The sequence below is a fragment of the Orcinus orca genome, chromosome 18 (assembly GCF_937001465.1).
Source record: "Orcinus orca chromosome 18, mOrcOrc1.1, whole genome shotgun sequence".
In the NCBI taxonomy this organism is placed as follows: domain Eukaryota; kingdom Metazoa; phylum Chordata; class Mammalia; order Artiodactyla; family Delphinidae; genus Orcinus; species Orcinus orca.
Genome location: NC_064576.1, coordinates 3,289,372 through 3,304,770, shown reverse-complemented (window position 1 = coordinate 3,304,770; position 15,399 = coordinate 3,289,372). Strand labels below are relative to the sequence as shown.

The 15,399-nt window shown below is 40.1% G+C and overlaps 1 protein-coding gene across 2 annotated transcripts in view; it reads left to right on the top strand.

Moving 5' to 3' along the window:
* Nucleotides 1-15,399, top strand: part of MYO16 (myosin XVI) — a 478,842-nt gene that overhangs the window by 444,898 nt on the left and 18,545 nt on the right. For both annotated transcript variants that reach the window (XM_033435062.2, XM_033435063.2), the window contains exons 33-34: nt 1,297-1,455; nt 14,569-14,654. In XM_033435062.2, the coding sequence (XP_033290953.2) occupies nt 1,297-1,455; nt 14,569-14,654 (245 nt within the window). The remainder of the gene's footprint in view (nt 1-1,296; nt 1,456-14,568; nt 14,655-15,399) is intronic.

Sequence of the window (15,399 nt, the reverse complement as noted above, 5' to 3'; positions counted from 1 at the left end):
CAAAGCCTTTTTACTTGTTTTTTAAATGCAAGGAGTCTGGAGCTACTCCCTGGGTCGTGGAAATAGAACCTCTTCCACCTGGTTGTCAAAGCCCTGCTTATTTTGCCCTCATTCTATCTGTCCAACTCTTCCTTCTCTAAGCCCCAGAACGGCCTCCTGTCTGGGCACACCAGACCTGCTCACTTGTAAAGGAGCGGCCACTGCGCTGCACAGAAGATGCTCTGAACAAGATTACTGATGGTGGGGAGGGAAGAGGGCTGAGCGGGGAGAGGGCGTCCCAGGCATAGGGAATGCGCACCCCAAGCATGAGAACGTGTCCATGTGAGCGTTTGGGTAAATGCTGAGGGCCTGGGTGCTATTTGAGTGCAAGTCTCAAGGGCAAGGGGAGACAGCATCCAGGAGGGAGAGCTAGGATGCTGTCAAGCCCAGCCTTGGAGATGAGCTCTGGGGGGGCTGGCCCGCTGCTTCCTTCTGCCGTCACAGTGGGTAAACTGTTCCTCCATCTGTAAAATATAATAAGGCGTATTACATTTATGATCCTTTTTGAATCATGTATTGGCCTAAAACTTCAGAACAGTCTGACTAAGAGATACCCAGAACCTACTAAGCACCGCAGACAAGGGGCAGAAGCAACATGGCAAATCCCTGATGGTGAACGGAAATTCCCCAGAGGGTGGGAGCACGTCTTTCAGCCTAATTTGGACAGTGGCGTCTGTGTTCCTCACCTCAGAGAACTCAGTACAGCACATGCGTTAAACATTTAGGTAATTTTGTTACTGTATAGAATGCAGAAGTAGGATTTTGAAGTTTAGTATTCCTAAGTGGATAATAAACTTTGTAACAATAGCGAAAATATATCTGTTACATTTTTTTCAAAGCTATAAGGTTGCCTCAGCTCCACTTCATTTAAAAACTCAGAAAATTTCTGAAACATGAATAGATTGCTATGCTTCTTTTAGGAGATAACCTTCCCAAGATAGGCAGTTCTGTAATGACAAGTAATTAGACGTATGACATCAAAAATTCTTTATAGATTTCATAATAATGTTTGAAAATAACAAGTTATGAAATTCATTATTGCCACTGAATGCATCCCATTATGTTTAACAGAATTATGTCAAAATTTGGTGAATATTTTGTAGGCTATACGTTTGATTAAGGGTGATTATTAATTTACTGTTTCAAACATCATTAATGTTTGTTTTCATAAGTTTTATTATTTCCTTCCACTATTTGATTCAACTTGCTCAGTACACTTTATCAGAAAAGAAGAATTGTTTTTACAATTTGTTTCAGGTTTTGAAACTAACATGAACCTTACTAGCCGAGATGATCTTGGTACATCAGAAATTGCATCAGAGACCCAAGACAGAAATGCAAATAACCATGGGATTCAATTATCTAATTCACTCTCCAGCGCGATCACTGCCGAAAATGGAAATTCCGTCGCAAACGGTAAGCACGTCGTTACACCCGGAAGTAAGTAGATACACGTTCTAAGTTGTAGCAACTTTCTAGGGAGAATGGAATTAAAACCAAAATGAAGTAGGCTTAAAAACTGGAAAAGGGTATAAAGTATGAAATATCACTCTAGGGTGTGTTGTCAACTTATTATTTTCAAGTTAAAGAATTCAAATTGCATTCGGTATTAGTTGACTTTTCAGAGATTTTTATGGAGTATTTGGTCTGTGGAAACCAGTATAAAATGAGACGTATACTGGGCAGAAGGAGGCGATGGATGCTCTAACAGTATTTTTAATGAAAAATGTATCTTTTTCATTTCTTTTAAAAATTTATTTATTTTTTAAAAAATTTTTATTGCAATATAGTTGATTTATAATGTTGGTTAGTCTCAGGTGTACAGCAAAGTGATTCAGATATATATGTGTGTGTGTATATGTGTATGTATATATATATGTGTGTGTGTGTGTTCTTTTCCCTTATAGATTATTACAAGCAATTGAGTATAGTTTCCCGTGCTATACAATAGGTCTCTGTTGGTTATCTATTTTATATATAGCAGTGTGTGTATTTTAATCCCAAACTCCTAATTTATCCCTCCCCCCCTCCCCTTTTTCTTTTCATTCCTCAAAAGTGTGAAGGAAAATACTACTGAAGGAATGGTAAACACCACACTGGCTTTAGGTGTTCGATGTGAGTGTATCAGTGAAGGTATCCTGTAGAAATTGGCTTGACTGTGTGTATCCAAACCCTGTCTAATAGTGGCTTAAACAAGTAGCTTATTCCTCCCACACTAGAAGAAGCCCAGGGCTTCTAGTATTGCCTGAAGGGAAAATTCAGACCAATCTTTTCTTGAAGAGACTGAGAAGGTGGGCATGGGATGCAATGAAGGCCAAGCAAAGAAGCCTATATTCTAGGCTTTTCTCTGAAGGACGTTGGGGGCATTCACTGAGTCCACAGGAGGTAGCTGAGAAGCTTGGCTGTGCCTTTTAGGATTGTGGGGACAGGCTGAGTCCAGCACCTGCCAGGGCCCTGGGGTGAAGCCTTGAAGGGTCCATCCTGAGAGTCAGAAGAAAAACCAGGAACCCCAGCTCAGCTATGAATCTTCTGAATCCCTGGGGCAGGAATGAGGTTCTCCAAGATTGACAGGGCCCACAGGTACCTGGGAGAAAAAAAGTATAATCTATCCCAAAGGACAATTACAGTATTCTAGACTTCAGAATGTTCTTACAAACCATTTTTCAAATACCAAGTTCAACACATAATCAAAAAGAACCAGGCACATGAGGACACAAAAGCAGATGAAAATTACAAGCAGAAATAGCAATCCATTGCAGTGTATTATCCATGGGGGTTCAAAAGATTGGAGTTCAAAACCATATACTTTAAAATAAGTATGTTTACTAGGCCTAAGGAGATAAAAGAATAAGAATCTCAGCAGAAATCAGAAACCTTGAAAATGTGTTAAATGGAAATTCTGAAATTGAAAAATGCAGTCATAAAACTAAGTACAATAGAGGATGAGGTTAAAGTCAATTAGACACAGCCATTAAAAAAAATCCTAGGGAAGTGGAAGACAAGTCAGAAAATATCAAGAATGAAACGCAAAGAAGCAGAAGAGTGGAAATTCCAGAAGCTGGTTTAGAACCTATATTCCAGTAACATAGTTTAGATACCTGAAGGATATGCTGAGAACTGTTTTTGGAATTCTGGGAAAAGGAGAGAGAGTCTGTGGGCAAGAGAAAACATGTGGTGAGAAATGGGAGAGAATTCTCCTCTGTGGGCAAGAGAAAAGATCTGGTGAGAAATGGGAGAGAATTCTCCAACACTGATGAAAGCACTAAGAAACAGGTTTAAGTTGGCAGTTTCTCATAAACATACGCTTTCCATATGACCCAGCAGCCCCCCTCCTGGGTGTTTACCGAAGAGAAATGAAAACAGCGTCCATATAAACACCTGTATGCAAATATGTATCCTACCTTTATTCATAATCACCTAAAACTGGAAATAAATGAATTGTCCTTCAGTTGGTGACTGGACTGTATTTGTTATTAATTGCTGTGTAAAAATTACCCTCCAGAACTTAGAGGCTGTTGTTTTGTCGTTTCTGTGGGTCAGGAATCTGGGTGCAGCTGAGCTGAGTGCCTTTGGTTCAGGGTCCCTCATGAGGAAGTGATCAGCTATCAGTCAAAACTGTAGTCATCTTGAGGCTGGTTGGAAAGATGGTCTGATTTCAACATCACTCACAGGAGCATCTCCACAAGGGAGGCCTCACAACAGGGCGGCTGGCTTCCCCCAGAGCAAGTGGTCCATGGGAAAGCAAGGAAGAGCACCCAGGATGGAAGCCACGCCCACTGCACGGCTGCTCTTGGAGGGGACAGCCAGCACTCCAACCTCATCCGGCTTGTTGGATTCAGGCCATATGTCCAGTCGAATCGTGGGAAGAGGTTACATGAGGTGTGAGTGCCTCTGGGTGGGCCCATCAGGAGCATTTCACAGGCTGACCAGTGCATGGATCAACTCCGCAATAAAAAAGGAGGAACCATTATTACACACGACAAAATGGGTGCATCACAAATGCATTGCACTGAGTGAAAAAAGAATCAAAAGACTCTAAATATGATTGCATTTATATGACATTTGGGAAAAGGCAAACTACAGGGACAGTAAGAGATGAGTGGTTACCAGAGGCTGGGTGCAGTGGCCAGGGCTGGGCTGTGTAACAAAATGTTACAGGCCGGTACACAGGCTGTGTAACAGTGATGTGTTGGCCACAGTTCTGGAGGCTAGAGTCCAAGGTCAGGGTGCCAACACCGATGACAGCCCTCTTGCAGGTTGCAGATTGCCAGCTTCCTGCTTGCCCTCACGTGGTGGAAGGAAGGAGCTAGCTCTCCGGGGTCCCTGTTATAAGGGCACTAATCCCATTCATGGAGCCTCCACCACATGACCTAATCACCTCCCAAGGGCTCCACCTCCTAACACCACCACACTGGGGGATAGGGCTTCAACATATGAGTTTTAGGGGGACACAAACATTCAGACCACAGCAGACCACAGAGGGGCATGTGGTGGTATTGACAAACAGGAATGAATGTGTTCCTATAAATTTATAGGCAGGTGCATAGAATAAAGGTGAATCTCTCTTTCTGTAAATGTCACTTTTGTTTAAAAAAAAAAAAAAGCCTGAGTAGAATAAATACAAAGAACAATACTCCTAGGCATATCATAGTGAGACACTGGTAAGCAAGCATGAATCTTAAAAGCAGCCAGAGGTTAAAAAGGAAAAAAAAAGACAAATTACCTTTAAAGAAGCAGTGGAAGTCCAAAGACAATGAAATAACATATTTAACATGCTCAAATAAAGTAACTGCCGATCTAGAATTTTACAAACAGTAAAATACTTCTGTAAGAATGAAGGGAGTTAAGGATATCTTATCAAAACAAAACAAAACAAAAACTGAAAGAATTAAACATGGGCAGACCCAGAATGCTCAGGTAAAAGAAGGAAAAATGAACAATAAAAAACTAAGTAAAGGTAGGAGGGGGTAAAAATAATATTTACTATTATACACTGATAAATCACATTAACAGGTTATAATTTCAAAGGTAACCACTGAAAGAACAGTAGAGAGGTGTAAAATTTCCAAACTATTAGAGTAAAATAGAATAATAAAAAGTCAATCAACCTAGAAGATAACAAAAGGGGTAGAATAGGAATATCTTCAAGGTACGACAAATTGAAAAGTCTCAGATGGTAGACAAAAAAGCATACATGAAAGTAATTTAAACTCAATTGAATTCCATTAAACTTTAAAAGACTCTTATTTAGTGTAAGTTCACATTAAAAATCAATTAATACAATATTTTAAAGTTTCTGAAAACATGTAATACATGAGGATGCTGAAAATTTAAATGTGAAGGGATAGAAAAGGAAAAGATATAGCATGCTCATATTAAAAACAACAACAGTTCTGTTTGGAAGTTAAAAATTACATTGCTGAGTAATCAATAGATTCAAGAAAGACAAGAACCTAAGTTACTGAAATATAAAATAAGCAACAAAGTCAAATGTTAATTCTTTGAAAAAAAAATCTTTGAAGCATTAATAAAATTGAGAATTCTCTTTCAAGGGTGATAGAGAAATAAAGTGGACACAAGTAGCCAATTCTGGGATGAAAAAGGGGACCCACCACAGATCTTCCAGAAATTAAAAAAATGATAATGATTATATTATAAACAGCTTTATGGCAAAATAAATTTGTGAATTTAGATGAATACTTTTCTCCAAAAAAATTACAACTAACCCAAAATAGAGAAAAGAAATAGGAGAGCTAAATAGTAATGTAAATGTTAAATTATTGCGTTTGTAAATGAATACTTTCCTACAAGGAAAACTCTAGGCCCAAATGATTTTTCTGGTAAGTTCTCTCAAAATTCTAAGGATGAAATAATTCCACTGTTATACAGACTCTTCCAGAGAATAAGAATGAAGAAGGAGAAGAAAAAAAATTAAAGCAGAAACCTCTCCCAGCTTGCATAAATAACTACTTAATTTATGACAGAATTGGCATTGGAGGAAGAATAATCAATTGCTGTCCATGTGAGGAGCAAAAATGAAACTTGACCCCTACCTTACACTATACACACACAATCCCTGGTAGATTTTAGATCTAAACGTCAAATGTAAAATAAACTTTATAGAAGAAAATATAGAATAATAATTTTTTAACCTCAGAGATGGGAAAAGAAAGGACTTCTTAAACAAATTAAACAGGATACAAAAAAGTGCTAACTGTAAAGGAAAAAAAAATATATATATATACACACACACACACATATATATGTATATGTATGTAATGGGATAAAATATTTTCAACACATTTAACCAACAAAGGGCCATGTTCAGAGTTTACTTAAAAACAAACAAAAACTACTGAACAGAAAGGACAAATGAAAAGGCATGTCAACATTTTTAATGAAGTCCAACTTTATTCGTAATTAGAGAAATGCACGTTAAAACCGCCACGTGATCCTACTACAGATCCTATAGAATTTCAGAACTGGCTGACCAGGATGCGGAACTTTGTGAAAGGATCACCAGGAAGGTTAGGGCAGGGATTTCATTCGGAGGAGAAAGAGCCAACACTGATTTGAGAGAGAATGTTGGGAGCTTCTGGGTAACGGACAATGTTCTCTTTCTTGACTTGTGTGGTAGTTACAGTTCCTCACTTTAAAAAAAAAAATGGGAGAGAAAGAGGGAGGGAGGGTATTTCAGAATGGTTGTTAGGTAGCCAGGATGGTGGTACTCCATGGCCGTCAAGAGATTCTGGCTTCACCATCCTATCTCTGGCTTCCCTCCAGGTCCAAGTAAGGTCGGGGGATGTAGTTTTTCATCTGAGCACGTTGCTCACCCAAGGATGTTCATTGCTGACCCAAGAGGGCTTCCCTGGTGGCGCCGTGGTTGCGAGTCCGCCTGCCGATGCAGGGGACACGGATTCGTGCCCCGGTCTGGGAGGATCCCACGTGCCGCGGAGTGGCTGGGCCCGTGGGCCACAACAGTGAGAGGCCCGCGTACCGCAAAAAAAAAAAAAAAAAAAAAAGAGAAATTGCTGACCCAAGAATGTTCATTGCTGACCTACCCAGCAGGAGGGGGCGAATGGGTCTTGGGGAAGATCTAGCCAGGCGATTCTCATCACAAGTCGCGCTTTACTTGGAAGGAGTCATGGGGTGGATAGATGATTAGGGCAGGGCTTGTTCAAGCTTAGCATCAAGGACCCCAGGGTAATGCGGGAGTGTTCTGTTGGCACGCAGGAAAAGGATTGTTTTCATCACACACACACAGAGAAAAAGCCCCAAAGTGTTTCTGAATGCTTCCCCTCCCCCCATATGAAGCAGGGATTCCATGTAACGATTGGTGGGAAGTATTTGGCTCGTAAGACAGAGGCTTTTTGGTACGATGGGAGGAAATGACACTGGGAAGATACAGAAGGATTTTTATACCTGCGGTAAAGATTTCTAGGGAGAGGAGCTGCAGTTACCAAGAACAGACAGACGTACCGGTTCCCAGGTTCCCAGAGCATGGGTCTTTCCTAAGTTTTCTCCTCTCTTCTTCAACAACATATTACTATTCATCTGGCGTTTTAATTTTATGCAGGCTATAAAAGCTGTACATGTTTTATGTGACAATTTGGAAAATACAGGAAAGAATAAACAACGAGTAAAACCTACCATTCCTTGTATTACCCAGAAATACCCAAAACGTGTCTAATATTCCACTGTGTAGAATTCTGGTTTTTTTCATACAAGTATATGTGTGTGTTTATATAAGATGTTTGGTTTTGTTTTTATAAAGCTTGAGTTATACTGTACATGTGGTTTTAACAATCTGCTTTTTTCCCTTAGAAATCTCACGTGGTCTATCTCTAGGTCAACAAATGCAGACCTGCATTGCTTACAGTTGGCCGTTAATTGTACCTGATGCATAGCATCTCATCAGATAGGACTAACGTGATTTAAAATAACCCAGCCCTATTTGTTGGATGTTAGAATTACCTCCTGATTTTCTATCCTTAAAATAAAACTGAGTGTTTATGATGGATTACTCCAACTTGATTAAAATAGACATTTTGTAAAACTTTCCATGTTAATGTGTCACGTTCAGATTTATGTGTGTGTGTGTTTAGATGGAAATATGGAGATATAATCTTTCTTTTAAAACCATTGCTTTCTGAAATCTCTGATGATAACCCTTTACAAAAAGGATAACAAAAACATTGTATACCCTTATACTGAAATTCGATATTCTTAAAATAATAACAATGGAATTTGAGTGATAGCAGTAAGTCAACAAGTATGTGATAAGAGAATATTTCACAAAAGTTGCATGTATCTAGTAAGAAGGTAATTAATTCATTTTTTATTTTCAATTTTGGAGTATTTAATGATAGCTGCTAAACAAAAAGGGAATTTAAAATGTATTGGATGATCAAAACTGAATGCAAAAACATTTAAAAAGGTAACCATATATCCTTTCATTTTTATTAAATTTTTACTCCCCGCCATCCTCCCTAGCTCACCTCGGGTGATCTTATTCTACCACAAGGAAAGAGAAAATAGGCACTCCCCTTTACCAAAATATTTAATTTGTCTGTGTTTTGAGTCAAAAACCAAAAGCTATGGCTTGGTAAATGGTCCTAGAAAGCTTAACACAAAAAACTCTGAGTCTTACTCTAAAAATCAAAATAAACCCCAAAACCAACAGAACAAACCAAAAAACCCTCTAGACCAAATGGAAATTTTTGTGGAATATGTTGCCTGAAATTAATCATATAAGATTCAATATTTAGGAATATCAGGCTTCAAAACTTCAGTATGTAACTGATAGCGTATGTTCAAACCCTGAAACAGAGATTTACACGTTATCCCTTAAATGCTCATAGAGACCAGATTTTAAAATAGAGCTAGTTCTGCGTTGTTGTTCATTGAAGATCACTTGAAAATCTCGAGTTATGTGCACAAAAGGAAAATTATTTCAATTGGGATTTCAGTCTTTCAAAGCAACACGACATGTTTATTTTGATTTACCTGTGTGGACACCATGAGCTTCTGGGCTCCTGAAACCTTCCCATGACTATTAAAATACCGGCACAGTGCTCTGGGTATTCAGGCAGGCACTCAGTAACAGCATTTACTGATTGGGATCATGTTGCCTATTTCATAAGAACCAGTAAGTCCTATGCCGGGACCAGAGTCAGAAAACCTCTCCTGGTCGGTATGCTAAAAACTGATCAGATGTTATATATGTACAGCACATGATATATACATGGTCATTATAACTCAAATCGGTTAGTCGTACTGGTTCCCAATTCACAGCGTATAGTCAATATGCTTACTAAATAAAGGCACGAGATGGGAATAAATGTTTAAAATAACTTGAAGTTTTCATTGAATCAGAAGTAGTGTTATTTTCAAGGAAACGATTTCTCTGGAATGCCAGTATCTGCGTGCTACCTCTGCTTCCCAGAAGTAATTATCTGTTTGTTCATTTGCTGAAATATAGTTATGTGTGGGTAATTATAGCTATCACTTACTTTAATTGCCATCCTTTTACTGATGCGAACACAGACTTAGATCTTTTTTTGTATATTTAATTATTCCCTGGACTTGTGGTTATTTATCATTAGATTAGAGAACAGTTTTTAGTGCTAGAACGTTGTAGTTATAGCAAACAAAATATTGTGAATCTAAAGATGTTTAGTGGGGAAATAAGGATATGACAAATTCTATCTAGGCCATTTTTATGTTCAGTATGATTTTCTTTCTTGCTGCGTGATGACTACACATTTTATGGCTAGGCCTCAGAAAAAATGACAATTAAAGAATACAGTCATTACATTTGATTTTCCATTTACCATTCTCTGAAGCTTGTCTTTCTTTATTTGTGCTGTGTTTGTCCTCAGTGCATTGTAAGGATAATCTATGGTGATAAAGTACTGGGTGAGGCCATTTACCAGACCGGAAGCTCTGCATTCTTATAGACTCCAAGGCCACATTGAACCTAGTGCTATTGAACCAAACCACATCGACTCTGGGAACTTTGGAGAATGGCTTTTTCCACTCATGCTCAAGAAAGATCCAGACCCCTAGCGAAGGAGCCCTTGGTTAGAATCCATGAAATGTATTCAAATATAGGTTTTACAACCTCATCTTTTTTATAGGAACTGTATAGATTCTTTGGAATTCGTACTGCTTTCTGATTCAGAGCCAAACCACCAGGGGAAGCAAGTCTTCACTTGACAATCTAGAATCTGGTGCAATTATCTATTTTGAGCAGCAGAACGTAGGTTTGTCAAGAAAGCAAGCTCCTCAGGCATTCAGAAAGCCCTGCTCCACTCCTCCGTTTCATTAAAGATACTTTGAAGTCATATTGAATAATTTCTAATTTGGACTTCATTTAATTCAGTGTCCTCCACTGTAGTTGAGAAGTCGGGTTGAAAATGGCGGATGGAACTGCTGACTCTGCCATTTCCTAGCAGTGTCGCGCGGCTCCTCTCCGCCTGGGCTCGGACCCAGGGCTGATGCACGCTAACTCCATGACCCTGAGAAAATGACTTAACCTCTCCAATTCTCAGTTTTCTCAGCTTAAAAATGGGGACAATCAAAGGACCTGCCCTGTGGGATTGTTATGAGGATTTAGTATCAGTACGATGATGCTAGCTAAAATTAGCTCTCAATAAATATTACCTATACACAGATACCATAAAAGTCTTCGATATTTTAGAGCTAGAAGATCCCTGAGGATTTATCCAATAAAAACTAGAATTATGTACATGACATAGATGAGGTGTAAGGCAGTGAATTAATTCCTCCAAGACCACACAGGCTATAATACTAGAATCAATGCCTTATAACTTGTTTACACATAGACCCAAGTACCCACGTGTGTATAGTCAAACACGCAGGTCATTTTGATGGTCTACACTGGTGTTCAGACATTATGATTCGGAGCCTCTGACATGAATGGAAGTCGGGGTATGTGGGTAGAGTTCAAGGGAAGGGAAGCACACTGTTGCTGCCGCAGAAAGAGTACATGGAAGGAGGGGCGTAGAACTGTGTTTGCTGGGAATTATTGCCCCAGAGTCTGGTCTGGGAGAGGGCTGTGCCCTGAGAGAACTAGAGCAGGTTTATAAGTATGTGTGAGAAATAGTTCTGTGATGGAGATCCCACTTCCGATGGAAGTCAACAAATAAGGGGCTTCAGATGAACCTTGAATGTGCTGCCAGCACCAATCAGGGGTCTTCAACCCCGTGGGAAAGCACAGTGGGATTCTCTACCCCAAGGCTCTGGGGTTCTTCTGATGCCTCTGTGTAACAATGTCCCTTAGCTACATGAGGGACATGTGTTCAAGAATTTACAGGTGAAATAATATAATTTCTGTAATTTTTTAAAAAGATAATGAGAAGTAGATGAAACAAGACTGAAATACTGAAAATCCTGAAGCTTGGTGTTGGGTCCATGGAGTTTCACTCCATATTCCCTTTGCTTTTATATGTACGAAATTTCTGTAATAAAGTCTTGAGATATTTGTTGTCTTGATAGATAAGATGGGTTAATTATTGTAGTTTTATGTGCACTTCTTGGAATACTTAATGAAAAAAACTTATTAGTTAGTGCACTTAAAGTCTCTCATTTTCTGTACAGAGCCTTTGCCCATATTTTAAAATATGAAAGTAGGTCCTTTATTTTGACTTGTAGGATGTTTTAAGAATAATAGAGCCTTTTATTTGGTGTATTTAAATGTTCTATGTTGTTCTTTTTTAATTTGCAATTTACTTTTTTGATATTTTTAAAGTATATTTTTAAGGTTCGAATAGAAGTATTGATACATTTTCTTTTCCTTCATGGCGTGTGTCTTTGGTGCCATTTTTAGATCATTTGCCTTTAAAAAGTACTGCTTCTAATATGGCAACAAAATAAAAGGTTTTGTTGGCCAAAAAAAGAAACCCTGCCTTTTCTAATCTCCTTTGCACCTTCAGTGCTTCCAGCTATTTCTTTGCGCCTCCGGGTTCACACTCCCATGCGTATTCGCCATAACCGGGCTTTCTCACCTCCCTGCTATGACCTTCAGGGTCAGTGCTGCCCCAGAGTCATCTTCCCCTGGAGCCCCCTCACCTCCTGCATCACCAGGAGGAAATGACATTCCCAGAATTTCTCCAGTGCCCCTTTCTTCTCTGTCACTCTCTCTCTGTCACCACCCAGCCTTCCATCCCCACCCCCGACACTGACTCTGTCTGTCCTGACCCTTCTTTAGTCGACAGGTAAGAGATGCCTTTGCACCCACCACTTCGGTACCCTGGTGCCACAGCCCTTCTCAGAAATCTACAGTGCTACCCATTGCCTTCAAATATCGCCAGATTCTGTGAAGTGTTAGGTGACGCCTTTAATTTCTGGACTACACCCTCCAGGTCCCCTACTTCGGCCATCTTACAGGCCACCCCCAGGACGTGGAGACATCTCGTGTTCCATGTTACGATGCTTCAGCGCTTCCGTTCCCTTGGCCAGGCTGACCTTCCTCAACCTCGCTCACCTTTCAAAATCCTCCCCATCCTGGAAGGTCCACAGCCTTTGGCATCTCCACCGTCACTCTTCCTCTAATCCCTCACCCAGAGTGAATCCCTGCTTTCTCCAGATCCATCTCAACGCCACCTGTGCCCTGTGGAACCCTTAAGTCATTCTGTTGTGTATTCTGCTTAAGAAGCATTACCGTGAAGATTTGAGATCCTTGGAGGCAGACCTTTTCTTGAGTCTTGGCGCATTTCCCAGCGCCTTGTTCAGAGGGTGACCTAGATATTCCCTAACTTTATTTAGTTGACACTGTGTAGAGCAGTTCATGCTAATGACTTGGCTCTGAGTTTGGATCTGCACTAAGCTGACTTTCTGTTCGGATTCAGCGAGCAATCTTCTAATTGATTATTTCGTTTTAAAAAACGGATCACAGCACTCTTCTCCTTCCCCAGGTTCCTAGTCTCTGTAAGACGTCCAGTGAACCGGATTCTCTAGCAGCAGACATTTGTCTTGCTTGTCAATGGGCCCTTCATCCCCGTCTCCCATGAATCCCAAACTCTTAGCTTTGCCCTGCTACCTGGACATACATTTTATTGTGACTATGCTTATCTAGTTGCCTGGAACGCCAACCTGTGTGTGATCTTGGATTTCCACCCACCCTTCCTCTGTATTGATTCTGATCACTCTAACACTCACTGCTTGATTGGACCCTTCCCCACACCTGCTACCCGGGTCTCGATACAGTATTCCCCTGGGCAACTTTAGACATTGCTATTACTTTTGACCGAGACCCAGTCCCCCCATGACCACCCATCCATATGTCTATCACTTCCTAGATACTGGCTCTCTCCTGCCCAGTCTCAATGAACTAACCCTTCCACGCCAAGGTATTTGTATATATATCAAGATCAACTGGGAAGACTTCTTATGTGTTAACAGGATGTCGTGGACTTCTCTGCAGAACTAACTCTCTAACTGGAAAACTATGAGTGATTTTCTAATGATGTTTAAATCAGGAATCATGTACATGTTTAATCCGTTATACCATACTGGTTAATTACGATTTCAGATGAGAGGAGCAATCACTTCAGAATCTAAAGTTGTCTAGGTTGAACTTTCATTGGACAGTTGTTACTCTTTAGTCCATTCATTTTTATCAGTAAGTCACCTGATTGATCCCTCTCTCAGAGTGCTTCTCAGCCAGGGATGATTTTTGCCTCCCAGGGGATATTTGGCAATGTCTGAGGACATTTTCGGTTGCCACAACTGAGTAGGAGATGCACAGGACAGACGCCCAGCAGAGAATTACACAGCCCAAAACGTCAGCCAGGCTGACGATGGAAAACCCTGCTTGGGTCACGAGGGATAATTACTATAACCTGTTGGAGCCTCGAGGGCACTTCTGTATCGTGGGAGATATAAGTTGCCTCAGACCTGCCACTGAGCCTATAGGGTTGGTTATGTATTGGTCTGTTGTGATTGGGCAGCTACCCTGACCTTTTCTGCGTGGAATTTCACCCAATCTCCTCCTTTCCTTTGGGTGTAGAATGAACGATAGTCAATACAATTCATCTGACACGTAGACTTGATGGTGTCTTATCTTATCTGTCTTCCATCCCTTCTCAGCCACCCTGCTACCCCACAAATGGGAAGCAAACTGTCACCCCAGGGACCCATTTACCCTTCGTTGCCCACAGGCTTCTCTTTCCCCATCAGTGTTTCATCAGACTATTTGCAGCCTCTAGAAAAGTTTTCCTTCTCCCCTCCAGTACTTCTTTGCCCACGTCTGTGCTATTATGACATATTTCTTCGTGATCATTTCAGCTTTTTTTGTCAGTACATTTCCTCTTTGATTAGATGGAACTCCAGCAATACCTGGTATTACCAGGCTGCCTTGGGAAATTTATTTTTCAATGAGTGTTTACGGACCTTCATTTCAATCCGTGAAATGTCACCATTTTAATTTGTTCAGTAAGTACATGACTTACTTTATTTGGGGAAAGAACACACAACTTAACGGCTATTTTGTGTTGACCTCCATAGGTTTACCTGAAGACGATGGATTCTCCAGGTTGTCTGGGAGTGGGACCTCCTCCCTTCAGAGACATAGAGAGAGTCACACCACTCAGGTAATGACCCCTCAATGCTTACCTTTGCTACAGTAATTGATGTTAAATGCCTACAAGAGATTCACGAAGGTGTGACCAAGAGTGTTTGTTCTTATTGGACTAGGGAACACAGTTATTTTCAACTCTGCTGTGAGTTTCTTCACCTCAACATTCTCTTTCCCTTTGTATCAGCTGACCGCTCTCTATTTTCTGCTGGTTTCAAAAAAAGAAGAACATTCAAAACAAATAAAAATTAATAGATGGTTTCATATGAACTGTTCTGACATAATTTATGTAGTGGCATTTTAAAGTCACTGTCAGGTGAAGGGTATATTGCATCTGCTGAATGGCATTAGTATTTCCTGCATTGGACCTCAGCTGAAATAGGAAGGCTGTAAGTGAGGACAACATGGAGAGAAAATGCTTGAAGTCCCTGTGGTTTCATGGCCATTATCTCTCAGTTTCCACCTCAAATTCCATGTAATCCAAATTCATTTGTAAACTATCATATGATCAGAACACTGCAAAATCAAAATGAGATTGCAGTTCACAAAACTGTTCTGATGTGCTTCAGTAATTTCACGTGTATGCGCAATGTGTTTGGCCTCAAAAATTTTGCCAAAATAAAGAGGATTATCACTTTAAAATAAACTCTAGTGTTTGTAGAAAGAATAAAGATTCATATCAATAGTTTAGTGTCCTTTTTATGTTGAGTTTTAAAATACTGCCTTCAATAAATATCTTCAAAAAATATGACTTTGCTTTG